The sequence below is a fragment of the Aspergillus pseudoviridinutans genome, assembly GCF_018340605.1.
Source record: "Aspergillus pseudoviridinutans IFM 55266 DNA, scaffold_2, whole genome shotgun sequence".
NCBI lineage: Eukaryota > Fungi > Ascomycota > Eurotiomycetes > Eurotiales > Aspergillaceae > Aspergillus > Aspergillus pseudoviridinutans.
In genome coordinates, this window is record NW_025091282.1 from 3,114,858 (window position 1) to 3,133,675 (window position 18,818).

General features: G+C 51.2%; 5 protein-coding genes across 5 annotated transcripts; 3 read left to right on the top strand and 2 right to left on the bottom strand.

Annotated features, from left to right (window-relative positions):
* Positions 1 to 1,444: 1,444 nt before the first annotated feature.
* Positions 1,445 to 6,277, top strand: Asppvi_003152 (uncharacterized protein; the record flags this gene model as incomplete). The annotated part of the gene is made up of 4 exons (XM_043299124.1): positions 1,445 to 1,647; positions 1,777 to 1,879; positions 1,937 to 4,807; positions 4,874 to 6,277. 4 exons carry the CDS (start codon positions 1,445 to 1,447, stop codon positions 6,275 to 6,277), a joined length of 4,581 nt encoding a protein of 1,526 aa, XP_043155059.1.
* Positions 6,278 to 7,152: 875 nt separating this feature from the next.
* Positions 7,153 to 8,662, top strand: Asppvi_003153 (putative nucleotide-sugar transporter; the record flags this gene model as incomplete). The annotated part of the gene is made up of 4 exons (XM_043299125.1): positions 7,153 to 7,236; positions 7,290 to 7,366; positions 7,437 to 8,309; positions 8,389 to 8,662. 4 exons carry the CDS (start codon positions 7,153 to 7,155, stop codon positions 8,660 to 8,662), a joined length of 1,308 nt encoding a protein of 435 aa, XP_043155060.1.
* Positions 8,663 to 9,121: 459 nt separating this feature from the next.
* Asppvi_003154 (putative sterol o-acyltransferase (APE2)) lies at positions 9,122 to 10,991 on the bottom strand (the record flags this gene model as incomplete). Its single annotated transcript, XM_043299126.1, has 6 exons — positions 9,122 to 9,148; positions 9,202 to 9,243; positions 9,307 to 9,562; positions 9,617 to 10,318; positions 10,370 to 10,810; positions 10,873 to 10,991. The coding sequence occupies 6 exons, from the start codon at positions 10,989 to 10,991 to the stop codon at positions 9,122 to 9,124; spliced, it is 1,587 nt and encodes a 528-aa protein (XP_043155061.1).
* An 873-nt stretch (positions 10,992 to 11,864) lies between these two features.
* Positions 11,865 to 14,687, top strand: Asppvi_003155 (AP-1 complex subunit gamma; the record flags this gene model as incomplete). Its single annotated transcript, XM_043299127.1, has 5 exons — positions 11,865 to 11,874; positions 11,967 to 12,090; positions 12,169 to 12,357; positions 12,421 to 14,536; positions 14,592 to 14,687. 5 exons carry the CDS (start codon positions 11,865 to 11,867, stop codon positions 14,685 to 14,687), a joined length of 2,535 nt encoding a protein of 844 aa, XP_043155062.1.
* A 1,391-nt stretch (positions 14,688 to 16,078) lies between these two features.
* Positions 16,079 to 17,824, bottom strand: Asppvi_003156 (uncharacterized protein; the record flags this gene model as incomplete). Its single annotated transcript, XM_043299128.1, has 1 exon — positions 16,079 to 17,824. The coding sequence occupies one exon, from the start codon at positions 17,822 to 17,824 to the stop codon at positions 16,079 to 16,081; it is 1,746 nt and encodes a 581-aa protein (XP_043155063.1).
* Positions 17,825 to 18,818: the final 994 nt, after the last annotated feature.

An 18,818-nucleotide genomic window follows, 5' to 3' on the forward strand; every position in this document is an offset into this window, starting at 1 on the left:
AAAACCCATGGGTAATTATCTATTAGATAGGACTTGGGTAGATTACTACTGACTTCTAATCTATTATTTCGTAGCCGCAGTGAAGAATTGTCTAGGATGATATTCCTGAGTAGACTAAATACCATGGACTATTCAGCTAGTGAGCCTCCAAAAGTCTGTCAGTAATTATTAGTACCACTACGAGGATCATCAGCTTCAGTTTCTGGACTGTTTCCTCCCTTGTTAGGCTGCTCCACCATCGTTTTCTTTTCTAAACTCTTCTTACAATTTATGAGCTTCATATTCGCTGGTCCAATCGAAGGTTCCCTTCTTACAGCCCTCTTGTCTTTTCCTTCTTCGACTGTTTCTTCGTCCTTTCGACTTCTTGTCTTAATACATTCTTTTGTCGAGGAATAAGAAGAAAAGAGGAAGAAGTTGATTCTCCGAACTTCTTACCTCTATCTGGGTATTATTTCCTCCCATCATTTTCCCTCCAGCTGACGACCCATCATATCATCCACGCCACCAGACAGCTACGGTAAGCCCACCACCACCAAACAACCACCCTCCTCCTCCTCCAGATCTTCATCCCCGACCGTCCATCATTTCATTTCAATTGACTGTTGGAATTATTATTCCACACCACTGAACACGCATTGTTCGCTTATTCTTACATTCTTCCTCTTCCTCTTCTTCTTGTCTTATCGTCTCTTTTCTTTTTTCGCATCCTCTTTCTGAAGAATAACCCCTCTTTTCTCTTATACTTCGTGCCTGAGTCCTTTTTGCGCAGAGATTCATTCTAATCTTGATGGTTACGCACTTCTAGAAGACCATCTTTCTCTTTTTTTTTCTTCAATTATTACTATCATTATTTTCATTATTATCATCCTCATTCGACTCCTCTGACCCCCTTGTTGTCGGCCAGAGACCTCTACCTTTCTATTCAGACGATATTCTGCAAGCGACGTTGTCGCAACATCCCTGTCACTAGCCCATCCTTTACCGGCGCAGTGTCATTCCTCTCCCCAAGCCACTTTCCGACCTCTGCCAGCGAATCCCCTCGACCGATAACCTGGTGCCCAAACGCCTCGATTTCTCCGCTACGTTGGTCCTGGGAAATACGCCCTCTCAATCTTCCTCAAACCTACATACCTTATTTTCACTTGCAACGATTCTCGAAACCGCCAGTCTTACGATATCTCTTTGCCTTCGAGTCTGCTTCCAGTCTACCTCTCAGCGGTCATACATCATAAACCCTGCTGTATTCTTATAATTTTCTCCATTCACACCTGGAAGCTCTGTCAACTACTCAATCTCACCGAAGAAGCTCTCTGAAAAACCCTCGCGATTCGACAAAGAAAGACATTGCATTGTGTGAGGATTATTTGGATTAACMAGCGAATGCTGGCGAGACAGGAAAGCTTTCGCGGATTGCTCGCCGATCCCCTCTGACGGGGCTGCAGTCATGAATCCCGCAAACTTCCCCAATGTTGGCGGGGGCATGCCTGGCGGAGCCAATCCGCACGGCCAGACGCAGATGCCGCAGAGAAATGAAAATGCATCGGTTATAATGAACCAGGTGGCTCAGGCGCTCCAAGCCCAGGGTCCCTTTAGCGGTTGGAGAGCAGAAGTTCCGATTAAAGACCGAGCTGTCAAGGTCTATCAGATGTGAGTGCTAAGCTTCTGGTATTCCCCTCACTTACTGCTTAAGGGCCATGTGTAATTCATGTCCTACAACTCTACTGGTTTCTTTGTCTCTCTTCGCGTCTTGATGGGCTAACCCTTCTGTTCCACAAGGATTACGTCCCTTCGGTTGATTCAGCCTCGAATTGATTTTCAGAGCGCGGCCCAAGCAGCAATGAGCTTTGAGCAGAAAGCATTCAAAGACGCCAGGGAAAAAGTCAGTTTTCCTTCCCGCCCATCCTCACAGATAGTCTAATCTCGAATCTATTCACAGGTCGACTACGACAAGGAATGCAACGAGAAGTTAATCCACATACGAGACACTAGAGCAAGACAAGCTGCAGTTATGCAGAATGGGATGATGCCCCAAGGGCCCGCAGCGGGTATGCCTGGGGTAGGGCAGAATGGATTTCCTCAGCAATTGAACCGACCTGTGCAGGCATCTCCAATGACAGGCCAACAGCAGATGCCGATCGGCATCAACGATCCCAGCCAACAAGCTGCAATCCAACAGCGCCAACAGCAACAGCAGCAGCAGTCACAGCAGCAGCAGCAGCAACAGTCGCAGCAAAATCAGGCTATGCTCCAGCAGCAGCGTGCGCAACAACGACCAGGCGGCAATGCTTCCCTGCCTGACGATCTCAATACTCTCTCAGCTCAAGAATACGAACATGTCTGTCGGATAGCCAATCAGATCCTTGCCAAAACGCCCCAGGAAGATATGGAGAAGATTCGCATGAACCTACAGAATATGACACCGGAACAAAGACAATATCTTACCAGAAAGAACATGGATCCAATCACGTACTTCTTCCGTTGCCAGGCTTTGAATCAACTCAGAAGACATAAGCGAAACCGCATGGAAATGGCACGAGCGCAGAGCGCAGGGGTCGACCCTAACGGGGCCATGATGACAGATCCCATGATGAATCCTCAGCAGCGACAAATCTTTCAGAATATGATGACTTTTCAGCGCAATTCGGGATTTCCCATGGGCAACCAACAAAGCCTTGATCCGTCGTCCTTCATCGGCAACGTCGAAAATATCCAGGGCCAGCAAGCGGATGGGTTGCGTTCCCAAGAAGCAGGTCAACTCGTGGTGCCTGCCAGTTCTTCCCAAATGAATCAACAGCCATACCCTGCTCCGCAGAACATGTTCCAAGTGGGCCAGCAGATGGGTCAAGGAGCTCAGGCCAACCTCAATGGCGCCTCTATCAGCCCTCAATTTCTCGCGGCACAGCACCTGCAGAACCCGCAGACTGTTCAGCAGGATCGAAATCAGCAGGCAGCACAGTTCCAGCCTCAGCCCCAAGCGCAGTCCCAAGCGCAAGCACGAGCTCAAGCAGCCCAGAAAGCGCAAATGGCGATATCGCAAGCAGGCCAGGCTAATCCACAGATGCAGCAACAACTATCTCAAAGTCCCGCTATGCCGATGTTGAACCGTCCCATGCCGCCTGGTCAGATCTCCCCAGGGCAGGTGGCTGCTCAAGTCCGGCCGCCGTCGCGGCCTCCCGGGATGGGACAACAGCCCAATGGCGTGCAGGGTCTTGCTGGACAGCCCGGAATGCAAGGCCGACCCCAGATTCCTCCTGGTCTACCACCCGCGGCACACGAACAGCTGGCTCAAATGACTCCTGAACACCTTAATGCTTTTCTTTTAAATCAGCAGCGTCGTGCTCTCGCAAACAACCAAGCTCTCGCAAGAGCAAATGCTGGTCAGCAACCGTTGCCCATGCAGCAGAATTTGTCGCAAGCCGGCCAGAATCAGCAGATGGTGAACAATCAGATGGGTAATAATCAGAACATGCGAGCATCTCTCGGGCTGCAACAGCAACTCGCCGGAATGAACGGTGCACAAATGCCCAATCAGATGCTCGCCGGACAGCAGATGTCGGCTCAGCAACGGCAACAGCAACAGAGGCAGCACGACTTGTACAAGCTTCAACTTCTGCGGCAGCAGAGTGGGAGCATAGAGATGACGCCTGATCAGGTCAAGGAGATGGATCGCATCCAGTTCCCTCCTGCGATCCTAGCTAACAACCCGAATATGGTTTCCCCTGTCCCGAAGCATATCAAGACCTGGGGTCAGTTGAAACAATGGGTGGCTGCAAACCCGCAAGCTCTTGGGGGAGTTGATTTGCAGAAGCTTATGACTTTGCAGAAGCTACATCTTGCCCAGATTGTAGCTCAGGGGAAAGAAGGAGCCGTCCGTAACATGGATCAGAATGGCCAAGGCAACTGGGGCCAGATGATGTCTTTTCAGGGACAGCCCCAGCCGTTTGTGAATCCGCAAGCCTTTCAGGCGGGCCAGCAGCAGGTACCTATGAACATGCCAGCGTTGCGGCCGGTCACCGCCACTGAAATTCAAGTGGCTCGCCAGCGCTTGGGTGCTCAAGTGGCCAACTACTCCGACGACCAGCTCCGCGAAATCATCCTTCGGAACAGGCAGAAACAACTGATGCAGGTGGCCCAGAGCCGAGCAGCCCAGGCTTTAGCCGCGCAGAATATGAACCAAAACCAGCAGAACCAAACTGTGCAACAAACTCCATTGACCGGGCCTTCTACCACTTCTCAGGCCAAGCAAGGTCCTCAGCAGTCCACCCCACAGCAAAACCAACAAAACCAGGCGGCCAAGGCTCCAAATACGGCGGCTGCGAAGGGCACGAAGGGCACCGCTCCCAAACAAGGCACGAAGCGCAAATCAGCCGCTGAAGAGCCTACAGAGGCCCAAGCAGCACCGGTCCCAAAGACAGCCCAGTCAGCTACTACTCAAGGAGGAGTATCGGCGCCGCCTTCTAGACCAAATATGGCTATCACGCCCGAGCAACTGGCTGCAATGACCCCTCAGCAACGCATGCAGTTAGCGCAACTCCGCAGACAACAAGGTCAACAACGGGTTCCCATCAGCCGAGCAGCGGCGGAGGAAGCATGGAACAACCTACCCGAGAAGATTCGACAGCTCTACAATGATATCGCGAAGAACGCGCCTGCAGCGGAACCTGTTGCCCTTTCGCCTGAGCAGAAAGCTGCCATGACCCAACAACTTCGTGAATGCACCGACATGCTTGGTAGAATGGACACTCTTGCCCAATGGTTCTCAAAAATCCCCGGCCAGGAGAAGAACGTTCGCAGTTTACTTGCAATGGTATGTCCGCAGTCGTCCCTGGACTCCGCTCCCGGAATTTGCACACTAACTCGATCTTTCATGTAGCGTATACAATTAATGAGGCAATTTAAACCCGGCCCGGACTGGACGATCAATGACCAGTTTACCATTGCTCCAGAGTATCTTACGGGCACCATCAATTATATCAGGAAGCTGTTCCACGCTATGATCACGCGGGTTAACCAGCAGCAAAATCAACCTTCTGGTCAGCGGCCGAGTAGTGTGCCACAAGGATCCTCTGCGATGCCGCAGCCCAATCAGAACAATATGCCTGCTCTGAACGCAAGTAACTTGCAGCAGCTTCAACAACAGGAAGAGGCTCTCCAGCGAGCCCGAAGAGCCTCAAGCCAGGCTGCTTCGGCAACCTCTGCAGTGCCGCAGCCACCTTTTGGAGCGCCATCTCCCCAGGGAGTCCCGCACGCTTACGGCCCGGGAAGCATTCCGCCCGAGAAGTTGAAGATACCTCCTTCGAAAAAGAGGAAGCAGTCTCACCCTGGTGGGACTCCAACCCAAGGTCAAGCTCCCGGCACGCCAGTCTCGAAGTTGCAGGCGGCTAAGCAAGCCGTGCCTGATGCTAAAACAGCTGCTCCAGTTTTGGGAGGCCCATTCAAATGCAGCGTCATTGAGTGTCAGCATCACCATCTCGGGTTTGCGACTCAGGATGCACTTGACAAACATGTCGAAGAAAGCCACAAGGTGGAGGAGCCGATCAACGATCCTCTCGAGTTCGCTATAGAAAGCTTCCAAACTAGCCTTGTGAAGGATGAAGGAGGAGCACAACCTCAGGATCTCACGAAGGACCTTATTACCACCGGTCTCGTTCCGTCTTCCGCAAAGCATGAAGTCAAAGGTGAAGCAATCGCTCCTAGTACTACCGGTGTGGGTCGCGCGCCTGGACCCCCTGGCACTAAGCCCGCTTCGCCTGGTTCGACTCAGCAGACTCCTCGTACAACTGCGGCCAAAGTTCCCACCTCGGCGCTCAAGCCAAGCCCGAGCAAGGATGGTAAGAAGGAGGCCGTAAAGCCGGTGGATCAGCCTGCGCCTCCTGCTGCAATTACTAAGGATCCTTGGGCAGATAGCAGCATTTCTCTCGAGGCAATTCAAGATACGTTCATGGATTTTGGCGCCGATTCAGGCTTTGGCTTTGGATCTATGGATGAGTTCATCAACCCAGAAATGTTCGCCAATGCCCAGTCTGAGGATACTCCTGACTCTGTCGAAACTGGCGTTGCTACGCAGACTCCAAAGGATAGCGAGGTTCCAAAGATCCAGGATGCTAGCGGCAAATTCGATGTCTCTGAAGATAGCTGGGTCCCGACGGACTGGATCAATGTTCCTTCACGGTTTGAAGACGGGCTCGCGGTTAATGACCCCTGGGTTTTCGATTGGGACGCAGTTGACGGGCCCATGACTGTTGACGACAATGGCATTGCCATCTATGCCATGTAAGGAAAGATGGCACTTCGCAGCTGAATTGCGCGATATTCATTTACCTGGCGTAAATAGGAATGATTTATGTGTACATTAACGCACGGCCTGAGAATGGAGGCTCCGGTTTGCTTTCCACAGTCGGCTTTATCGTTCTGGGTATCCCACATTGTCTTGTGGGTTTGATTTCTGTTTCCTTGAGCCATTTTCATCTTGTTGATCTCGTTAGATTAGCCATGGCGTTATCTGGTGTGACAAAATCCGGCAAAAGCGAGGGGGACTTCTTGTCAGTTGTCTAGATAGGGGAAAGGCTTGCGAGCGTTCCTTGTTAGACATATTGGGTATTTGCAATAATCTTCCTAATATTATGAATATTATCCAATTTCAATCTGGTGTGTCCTAGATCCGCCATCACGAAGATACCTAGTAGTATGCTATAGTCATGAGATGCAAATCATGTGTCTCTGTGCATCATGTCCCTGGACACTGCCAAGCCAACAACGGAAGACTCCGGCTGATCAGCTGCTGATATAATCATGCTGATATGTAACTAAATATGCAACTGATAGGGAGCTGATAAGCCTCCCCCATCTCCACCACCTCCGTCACTTAACGTACTCACTCGCCTCCGCCCTTTGTTCTCTTCATTGATCTCTCCTCTTTGGCCCAGAATGGTGCTCAATAAGTGATTGTGATTTTCCATTTTATTAATGGTCTCTGAATTTCGCTGGATCGATTATATCGGAGATCAAGCCTCGATTATCTTTTTTTGGGTCCATTGTCATTGTCGAACTACCTCAGCTCATAGCTAGCTATCGATCTTCGAAAGCTTTGCATATCGTATACACAGTACATACTTTCTTCTGATTTATAACTACCTCCTAAACAGGTGCAAGATGGCTAGTCGGGCTTTGATACCGTTTCTGGTCACGATGATGCTCGTGACCGGGGTCTGCAATACAATCCTCAATAAGTTCCAGGTCTGTACCAGGAGTCTTTCTGCTCTTTATATCTAGCTAATGCCACTTGAAAGGATATGCAATGTGTACGGAACTGCGACTCTCCAGACCCTAAATATCGGCATACTTTCGAGCAGCCGGTCGTCCAGACGTGGGTTTCCCCCATCCTGTATCCACTATGTTACACAATCGATGCTAATTCTGTACCGTAACGATGATAGTGTTCAGATGTTTATTGGAGAAATGGGCTGTTGGCTAGTGATATTCGCCTCGTATGTTTACCAATCGTTTATATATCCGCGTCTGTCGCCCAATTCTTCGCCTCTCCTTGCGGGCGGGTATAATCCGGTCCACCCGGACGACATAGGTGATGAGGAGGACCATACGATTGACGGTCCTGATGCATCTAACCATACTCCCAAGCGCACTGATTCTGGAGGTCGGGTTTACCTCAGTGGACGTCGGATCCTACTTCTCGCTGCGCCGGCATGCTGCGATATCGCCGGTACGACTCTGATGAACGTGGGTCTGCTCTTTGTCGCGGCCAGCATCTACCAAATGACGCGTGGAGCATTGGTTCTTTTTGTCGGTTTGTTCAGTGTCCTTTTTCTCCGTCGGAAGTTGTTCCTATACCAGTGGATTGCACTATTCGTAGTGGTCCTTGGTGTCGCCTTGGTAGGACTTGCTGGTGCACTCTTCGGCCAGGACCAAGGGCATGATGTCCCACGGGACGATACTCTTGCAATTGCCACTCGGGCCGTGATGGAAGCTCGGGAGATTGCAAAGACTCCTGAAGCGATCAAGGCTGTCATTGGTGTGCTGCTGATTGCAGCGGCACAGATTTTCACCGCCTCACAGTTCGTGCTGGAGGAGTGGATTCTCGAGAACTACGCCATGGATCCTCTTCAGGTGGTTGGCTGGGAGGGCGTGTTCGGCTTTTCCGTTACTGTCATTGCTTCCATCATTCTGTACCTGACCGTAGGACGTACGGAAGCCGGTCGCTACGGCTATTTTGACGCCAAGGAAGGATGGCGTCAAGTCTTCTCTAACAAGTACATCGCCATGGCTAGCTTCCTGATTATGATTAGCATTGGGTTCGTGATCTCCCAAAACCTCTGTCTTTGCGTTCGCACATTTCCGAGTACAAGAGGCTAATTTGTTATTCTCTCACAGAGGCTTCAACTTCTTTGGCCTTTCAGTCACCCGAGCTGTATCTGCCACCTCCCGCAGTACGATCGACACCTGCCGGACACTCTTCATCTGGCTTGTTTCGCTTGCCCTAGGCTGGGAATCATTCAAGTGGCTGCAAGTCCTGGGCTTTGCGGTTCTAGTCTACGGAACCTTTTTGTTTAATGATATCATCCGTCCCCCTCTCAAAGCATGTCTTCCCCGTGACAGGCAAGAGAGGCAGATTCTGCTGCCTGAGGAGCCCATTGAGCACATTTAACTTAGGGATGGGCGAACGTCGTTGACTGCATCATTATTTCCCCTTGGTTGCTTCGTTTAGGACAATTTTGGCTCGATCTGGGCGTTGAAGGTGGTCTTCAATCTGGTTGCTTCTGTCCTTGGGCTTAGGTGTGCCGCGCATTCAGTTTGGTGAATAGATACAGTTGTCGACATCGACTCTTCCAGTAAGTTGTCATACGAGACCGATGTCTCAGCATCGGATTTTGGAAACCATGTCTTGCCGCTTCTATGCAGCTATGTTTAGGTTACAAGCGGAATAAGAGAAGGCGGTAAGATTTTCATTGTCAACTACGGAGTCTGGACTACGAATTACAATCTATCAAGTTGGATACTCATAACACTTTCAACATGAGGGTATATTATAACCAAATCTACTACACTATAGTACAAGTATAACCAAAACGCGCTATTCTACCGACCTCGGTGTACATTGTTCAGATCAAACCAGGACATACAGAGCACACATCTAGACAACGTCAGCGTATGCATCTACCGGCGGTAGGGTAGGGCAGGACTCACCATAGACAGCCCCGTTATCATAGATAGCCAGAAGAAGACGTTCTGCACATGTCCAAGACGCAGTTAGTTAGCTGATTCCATGATCAAGAAGGACAGGAGACGTACGTTGAGGGTCCTCTTCCCGCGGAAGAATCGCGACCGTTGGACGGCGACGATGGGCATCTGGAGCATCATGGCTAGGAAGCCGTACCCGCGCAACTTCTTGGTGATGCAGCTCATGACGAGCTCGTGGAAGACGGAGCTCACGAGGAACGTGATGAACATTGCTACGGGCTGGGAGAAGTACGACAGCGAAGAGAAGTAGACGTGCCGGCGGAGGAAGTGGTGCACGGGGATGTTCCATTCGCGGGAGAATTCGAGCCTGCACAGTGCGCCGGTTAGATTGCGTTACTGTTAGCAGGGGTTGTATACGTACCAGTCAGAGGAGTTCCACCAGTCCGAGTAGAACTGGCGGTCGGCAAAGCGGGTGATCTCAGCGAATGCGCCGAGCACGTACTCGAAGATGACCAGAAAGACTAGCAGGAATGTTATCATGAATGGGAACAAGAGCATGCTGATTGTCTCGGCCAGGATCAAGGCCTTTTCGGAGGCGCCGTGGACCACGTGTAGTTGGACACTGGCCTCGCTCAGGACAGGGACGATGAACTCCTCGCTCGTCAGCGTTAGGAGGAAAATGCAGCCGAAGACGGCTAGAGCTTTGGCGGCCAACTCGGTCCATTGTCTGTTCGTGTTCCGAGGGTACTCCAGCTCATAGCAGAGCGTCGGGCAGAAGATATAGTCGATGTAGTTGGTGAGAGAGAGGTTCTGTGGATAAGTCACACGGCCCAGGGGTGAAGTCAATTCTGATGCCAGATCCTCGCGTACTTCCTCGATCGATTTAGATCGTGTATCGCCGTTTCGCGGGTGTGTCGGGTGTCCGCTAGGTTCCGGGTCTGGGTATCGGACCGCTGCATCGAGTGAGGCCGGACCAGGCTTGTCCAGTGAGGCCAGTCGACGCTCCGTTTCGCTCAGGTGCCCATTGTAGAACGCATATGAATGCATCTTCATCAGGAAGACAAGCGTATGTAAAGTCAAGAAAACCTGGGCTGTCCAGGTCCAGCGCCTCATGAAAGGCCAGCTGGAGACTTTGTTAGAATCCAGGCATTCAGCTGAAGCTTAGCGCACTTACTTGATCCACAGCACAAGCCATACTGCTTCGAACAGACTCTGCACAATCATACCAGCTCGCCCCCACCGCAGCACACTGTTGCTCCTAAAGAGACGATGCAGCGGCACGACAAGCGCACTGCTGACAACCATCGCGAGGTCGCTGAGACCCAATTCCCACACATTTGCCGTCAGCAGGCCCCACACTCTCACTCTCAATGGGTAACCAGTATCCTTGATATTCCGCAGCACAGTTGTAACCACCATGATAAACAGTGCAATCCAGAACAGGGTGAAGAAGCCGCGAAAATTGTGATGGTCGCTTCTGGGGTCAAAATGCGATACGCGAGGGGTATAATTGATGGTGTAGAACAAGCGAGTCCGCGCTCGCGCCTGTTTCCTGGCGCTGGATATCGAATGCGCCGAGGGGGGCGCATCTTCGGCGATGGGGGTTGAGCGGCCACTGGCGAAGAAGTTAGCACAACTTTAAGTTCAGGTTCCCCTTTTGATGTAAGCCCTGCCAACCTTGAATCAATAGATGTTATTCTGTCTAAAGTGGGAGTCGTAACACCATCCTCGGCTTTTTTCACCGCGCGCGCTCGAGGCAACCCATTGCCATTGCGTTGTAAGACAGCAGTGGACATTCTGGTGACGAGGGTTAAGAGTAACGAAGTTCACATCGATATCGTTTTTCACATCTACCGCGACGACGATTACGAAGGGTGTTATATATAAGCAGAGTTCGGAACTTGATGGAAAGAGGAATTGACGATATGTGTCATGTGTATTGTTGTGGATCCTATCATTGACCACTGTTTGGGAGTCGAAACCTGAGTAAGGCTGATGATCTGCGCAGGGACCAAAGAACGACACGGAAAAGGAGGGATTATTCGCATCCAAGAACCGCTCTAGCGGATCGACCGGACTTCCAAGGCAAAAAGGATATCTGGATAGGTACTACGAAGTAGAGAGGCGTCAACGAAGAAGCCAGGGCTCACGTCATAGCTTCGGCTTATCGTCACAAAGGCACTGAGCCGGAGCCGTCCTCCGTATTCGTTTGCCAATAATACATAATATGCGCATCCGGTGTCTTGGTGGGGCCCACGGAGCTGCCGTCGGCCGATCTCCGGTATTGCATTTACAATGCATGTGTATTATATCCTGAGGCCTGAGGCAACCAATCAGTCGTAGTTGATGCCTGACTAAGGCTGCCAAAGAGCTCATCACGGGATTATCACGTGATAAGTCAGGGCCCGAGGGACGCTAAGCCCGAACAAGAGGCTGCCAAGAGTGCCAGATCGAGCAAAGCACGGGCGAGGCTCGACATGCCTAACTAGAAGGGCAGCTATCAAAGAAGATAGTCGTCGACATCCATTCATCGATTTACTCCCGGGTAGTGCGTGGACAGGTTTCTTCGCCGCCCTCTCTTCTTCTCAATTTCCCTGTCTCTTCTCTAATCGTCGCAACCCCCTACATCCTCCTATCTTCCTCCCCGTTCGGGGGTCCTTGCGACCGCCATGACATCCCGTATGTGTTTGCCCTCCGTGAACCCCCACCCCCTTTGAGCTGGCAATCGAATCACTAATCAATTCGTCACCGGACATGCGGGCTCGAAACAGTCAAACAATTCATTCGGAATGTCCGATCGGCCAAGACGATTGCCGATGAACGCGCAGTGATTCAGAAAGAAAGTGCCGCTATTCGTGCGTCGTTCAGAGAAGAGAGCCATGATTCGGGAGTCCGGTCAGCATTATACACCACACCATACACCAGCACCTTGTGATTCCCGTCGGACAACCAGCTCATGTATGATGCTTGCAGGAGAAACAATGTCGCCAAACTACTCTATCTTTTCACCCTCGGGGAACGAACACACTTTGGTCAGATTGAATGCCTCAAACTGTTGGCGTCCCATCGATTCGCCGACAAGCGGCTGGGGTACCTGGGTACCATGCTGCTCCTGGACGAGAATCAGGAAGTGCTGACATTGGTGACCAACTCATTGAAGAAGTGGGTCTTCGTCTCAACAACTGCGTGCTGCATGGTGAAGTGTCCTGGCTGACAGGATTTCAGTGATCTCAACCATTCCAACCAGTATATCGTCGGTCTCGCGTTATGTGCCCTGGGCAACATCGCTTCCGTCGAGATGTCTCGGGATCTGTTCACCGAAGTCGAGTCCCTCCTCTCCACAGCCAATCCCTACATCCGGCGGAAGGCAGCACTATGTGCCATGCGTATCTGCCGTAAGGTGCCAGACTTGCAGGAACATTTCCTGGAGAAGGCCAAGGCCTTGTTGTCCGATCGAAACCACGGCGTGCTGTTGTGCGGTTTGACCCTGGTAATAGACATGTGCGAGGCGGAGGAGGCCGAGGAAGGGCAAGAGGGCGTGATTGAGATGTTCCGGCCCTTGGTCCCCGGTCTTGTGCGGGCCTTGAAAGGACTGACGACGTCCGGTTACGCTCCCGAGCACGATGTCTCAGGCATCACGGACCCGTTCCTTCAGGTTAAGATACTGCGCTTTTTGAAAGTGCTCGGAAGAGGAGATGCGGCAACCAGCGAGTTGATCAACGACATTCTGGCCCAGGTGGCTACCAACACCGATTCGACCAAAAACGTGGGCAACTCTATTCTTTACGAGGCCGTCCTCACCATTCTTGACATTGAGGCCGACTCTGGTTTGCGGGTTTTGGGTGTCAATATTCTTGGAAAATTCCTCTCCAACAAAGATAACAACATTCGTTACGTTGCACTCAATACCCTGAATAAGGTGGTAGCGATCGAGCCCAATGCTGTTCAGAGACACCGCAACACCATCCTGGAATGTCTCCGTGACCCGGATATCAGCATCAGGCGACGTGCCCTCGACCTGAGCTTCATGCTGATCAACGAGTCGAACGTGCGTGTCCTCGTCAGGGAACTGCTCGCTTTCCTAGAGGTTGCCGACAATGAGTTCAAACCAGCCATGACAACCCAGATTGGTATTGCTGCTGATCGCTACGCCCCTAACAAGCGCTGGCACGTCGACACCATTCTGCGTGTCCTCAAGCTGGCCGGTGCGTACGTCAAGGAACAAATCCTGTCGTCGTTTGTACGCCTGATCGCCACCACGCCCGAACTGCAGACGTATTGCGTGCAAAAGCTCTACACATCCCTGAAAGAGGATATCTCTCAAGAAGGGTTGACGCTTGCGGCAACTTGGGTCATTGGTGAATATGGTGACAGCTTGCTCCGTGGTGGTCAGTATGAGGAGGAGGAACTCGTCAAGGAGGTCAAGGAAAGCGACATTGTTGACCTCTTCAACAATATTCTCAACAGCACCTACGCAACACAGACTGTGATTGAGTATATTACGACGGCATCGATGAAGCTCACCGTGCGCATGACAGATCCTGCGCAGATAGAGCGTCTCCGGCGCTTCCTGAACAGCCGGACCGCCGATCTGAGCGTGGAGATTCAACAGCGCGCGGTCGAATATACCAATCTGTTCGGCTACGATCAGATTCGCAGAGGTGTGCTGGAACGGATGCCACCTCCCGAGATCCGCGAGGAACAGCGGGTCCTTGGCGCTCCCAGCAAGAAGCGCCAGAGTAAGCTTCTCAAAGACAAGTCGAAGAAGCCTGCCAAGCAGGCCGAGCAGGACCTGCTCGTCGATCTCATGGGCGGTGCCGATGTTCCAGCAACGAGCCCGGCGGCCAGTGGATCTCAGAACACCGCAGACCTACTTGCGGACATCCTCGGTGGGGACACTGGCATCTCTTCCCCCGCTCCCCAGGCCGCACACGCACCTGCCCAGTCAGTCAACACCAGCGCCATCATGGACCTGTTCGGCTCATCAAACGGAGCGACCCCCTCACCACGCCCAGCGGAGCCGGCATCCGCATCTGTGGATATACTTGGAGGACTCGGATCCGCCCCATCCCCCGCCCCATCCCCGTCGGCCGCAGCGGTTCATACAGCATACAACAAGAACGACCTTACTCTTACTTTGCAGGTGCAGCGGGGCGGTAACGGAAATGCCCAGATCCAGGCCCGATTCCGCAACATCTCCGACTTCAGTCAATTCTCCAATGTCGGGTTACAAGCAGCGGTGCCCAAAAGTCAACGGCTCCAACTCAGCGCAATCAACAGGTCTGAGCTTTCTACGGGAGACGAAGGCGTGCAGATGCTAAAGATTGCAGCCGTCAGTGGTGTAAGTTTACCGGCAATTAGGACAAGTCAGCTCATAGCTAACAACTTCATCATAGGCACTCCCGCCCAAACTCCGCCTTCGTCTCCGTGTTACATACTCAAAAGACGGGTCAGAATCGGTGACGGATCAGGTCGACTGGTCCGAGCCTTGATGGGCAGCAGGATACGTTGGATTCATGTTTATAGAAGACAGGCACATCAAATATTGACGCATTAATACCTCTGAAAGGCATTGTCAGATCATCCTTTAGCATGTTCAATTGTTGGTGGGCAAGACTATACTCTTTTCTATTGGAACTCTGGCCTACTTTCGAATTCACCCATACCCTTCCATTGTGGTTTTTTATTTTGCCATGTGATTTACTTGTTTCGTTGTAAATGCTTCGCCGTTGCGATCCACGTTAGGATTTACTGAATATGATGAGAAGTGTTCAGAGATGTCTGGGAAGCAGCAAGCGAGGTTTAGCGGAAATATGTATGTCAACTACCAGATCAAATTGTTATCATCATTCCATTCCCACTGTAATACAAAACGTAGAATCAACAGAAACTGCGGCATCAATAAACATAAGATACAAATGGTTAAAACCATGCTGAATGTACATCGTTCACGAATCAGTTCTGGCCGCGGGGACTGAAATACAGGATTTATCAAAATACGATCATTTTCCCTAATTGCCAGACAAAAGTCTTTCTCTTCCATGTTGGTGGTCAGCCAGGCTCATTGAGAGATGCGGGTCAGGACTCTCAGGTAGGCAAAGCAGGATGATTCCAGATGATGTCATTGTCATTGTCATTGTCATTTCGTTCGCATGTTCAGAATCATTAATCTGGGGTAGAATTCAGATCCACATGCTTAATGTTGTTTCTGCAAGAGGGGTAATAGAACGCAGAATTGATGTCATGTATCTTGCGCTCAGGCACCAGACAACCTTAAGTTTCCCGTAGGTTTCTTGATTGACCGTAACATGACGAATTTACAAACTCTATGTGTCTCAAGGACAAGATAGTAAGATGAAGCAGGCCCATTGACCAGTGTTCAATTTCTGTCTGTCGTTGTAATAAGTGCTGTTCTGTTCCTCCCAAGGTGATTCGTTAATCGTCATCATAGGTATTCATCGTTTGCTCCCCAGTGGTGCCCCCCAGTTCAGTATCATATCGGCTCAAATGCATACAAAGTTCAATAGCAGTCCGTACGCCAACAATGTGATGTAATCGATGTTATGGATAGATTGGAATTCCAGTCTACCGCATGCGGGGAGGTGTCATGTAAAAAGACCTCGGAAAAAAAATATAGGCAAGAAGGATAAAATGTGACAAAATAAGTCCAAAGTGGACTCTTACAACATCAGTAATGAGATAGACTCGATAAGAGAAGAGAGATCCATGGCGTCTAGAGTATCATCGAAAAATGGAGCCACCTAGAATGGAGCTGTGCAAGGACTTTGACCGCCACACCGTAGGATTGCGAAAATGATAAGAATAAAAAAAAAAGGCTGCAACGTGATGTGGTTTCTGTCGTTATCGTGCAGTCGTGCATTCATTAAGCATAGGCGGATTGGCGCCGTGGCGCCGGGGGCTGACGATATTCGTCGTAGTGCTGGCGAGGGTAGGCATCTCGGGTGTAGACGTGCTCGGGCCGGACATACTTGATGTCCTTCTCCTTAGGATGTGTGCTATACTCGACTTCGCCGAAGAGTCTTGTTGAAGACTGTCTGGAAGCACTCGGACGAGTGCTCTCGTGACGAGACGACGGTTCAGGAGGGTAGGCGTAGGTAGTACTACTCCGTACCGGTTTCGGTGCGGATCGATTCGAGGTTGAAGGGCGTTCTGCGCGTGGCGGTGAGTACGCTCTCGTATGTCTCGATGAGCTGGTCGGCAGCGGCGGCATGACCGGTTCGACCACAACAGTGTCTTGCTCTTTGATCTTGTAGCGCGTGGAGGTCTTGGTAGGGCTATCTCCCGGCGCCATTTCTGGGGTACCGGGGCTCGAATAGCCCGAATCATATCTCTCCACGCCCCTTGGCTTGATAGATTGTCGAACCATGTTAATAAGAACTTGTTCTACTCGACCAGGAGGCTCTCGTCTCGAACGAGAATGAGGCTGTGCACTCGATGCAGATCGCGAAGGTTGAAGAGATGGCCGGACCGTGCTAGAAGATACCTTGATACTCGGAGAGGTGGCAGCTGTTGGCATACTGGGTCTCTTGGTCTCGTAGCTGCGGGACTGAGACTCCAGATGTTCGTAGGATCCGTTGCGGGATGTTGAAGGGCGCACATCTTCCCGGCTCGAACGGCTTGAGCGGCCAGGCCGCCGAGACGATGGCTCGGGGTCCGCAGACTCGTAGCCATGATGGCGGACGGGGGAACGAGATGGCCGACGTCTCCGATCGCTTTCCAAGGGAACAGCTTTGGAGCGAAGAATATAATCCTGTGCGGTTGTGTGTAGTTTCTCGTGTTTGGAGTCCCATGCATCCGAATAGTCATCATCGTCATCGTACCGTGCGCGCTCGGCGCGACGGCTTGAATCAGTCGATTTGGTCTTTCTCGAGGTTGAGTCGCGACTCCTTTTTGACTCAGAAGGGCGCTTGACTTTCACATAGATGGACGACGCACTTGAATCCGAAGCTTCGGAGTCATCTTCGGAGTCGTAGTACGGTCCCGCCCGTTCATGCTTCTCGTAAGCTTCCCGCCGCCGTTCCTTGGTACGGTATTTGGCCCGAGTGGTGTGGGTCGATTTAACGCTGTCGCGAGCCGTATCTTTCGCCGTTGTGCGAAGATGATCGAGGGGAACCGACTTAGACTTCTTCTTTTCCTCGGTCGTCTTCGTTCGTGGTCGTCGCCGTTCGAACTCATCGTACTTGCGGGACATCGGGCGCGGCTCTTCGCAGTACCTATACTCTTCTTCAAAGAAAGCCGCATCGGCCGGCTTTCTCTCTTCGTAGTATCGCCCGTCGCGATACTCCCGGGAGGCACCGCTACCACGCGGGGACGAATATGGGTACGAGCCGCCAGCGGAACCTTCGCGCGCCATCATTTCGCGCCGGAGTTCGGCCAGACGAACCTTTTGGTCGTACTTGATTCTCTTCGTCTCGTCGGAAAGAAGCTCGTAGGCCTGCTGTACCTGCTGAAACTCTTCTTGAGCTTTGCTGCGTTGAGACTCATCCTTGACCTTGTCCGGGTGGCACTTGAGAACCAGTTTCCTGTGAGCGGACTTGATCTCAGCGAGAGTCGCATCCTTCTGAACTCCCAGGACGGCATATGGATCGATATCTGGTGTCGATAACATTATGTGAAGAAATCAACATTCGGTTGAAAAACATCAACAATGTATAATGATCAATGAAAAAAATATAAGACGGAGAAGGGAAAGAAAAATAATTGATGTACCAGAGGCGATATGGTGAGTTGATAAAGCAAAATGGTAGACCCCAAGGGGAGCGGTATGGAAGAGGCGAGAGGCGGTGGGAAAGCACGGGAGTGTACCTGGGCCGACCTAGGGACGGGTGGATAAGGTGGGCGGATGCGATGGGGTGACGACCGTGACGTGAGTTCTCGTGACGATCAATGGTTCATTAATCCAGCTTCCTGGCACAAGACACGACCAATTCATCTAAGAATGTCGGCGAAGACGGGAGAATGCTCCCAAGAGGATCATGTAATCAGGTATGAGAGAAATATATGCGGTGGGAAAGCGAGAGATCAGCAATAACACTGCGAGGCAAAAGAACAACCACGGGAAATCGGCCCTGAAAAGGCACGACAGCCAGAAAGACAATGATTGGAAGAGACAGAACTAATAGACCTCTTGAATCAGGGGGTGGATAGTTGGGTCTGGATTTCCGTAGGGTATTCTTCTCCGTCGTAGAAGAGGGTGTTTGATTTGTTGGTTAGATACTCCGTTGAAGGGGCAAAAAGTGGTACTGTAGCAGTGAACCGAGGGGCAAACCAGACGAGCAGTGGACTAGCCGGTGCAAATATGAAATAATAATAATAATAATACCAAGGTCGGAGAAAATTCAAGGAAAAGGCAAAAAAGGGACAGGCACGAAGAAAAAGTTTGAATTGGACGGGATGAGGGCCAACACTGAAGGCCACAAGAACAGTATGGACTGCGCCACGCTTGGTTGTCGACGTCGGTGAAGTGGCACCACTCTTAGTCAGAATTGTAGGTGAACAACAGAAAGATGAATAAGAAAGAGTAATGATGAGAGTACTCTAGTTGAGACGACGCTGACGATGGAATTGTTGTCGTTGTTGATATGTCAAGAAGAAGCGAGGTG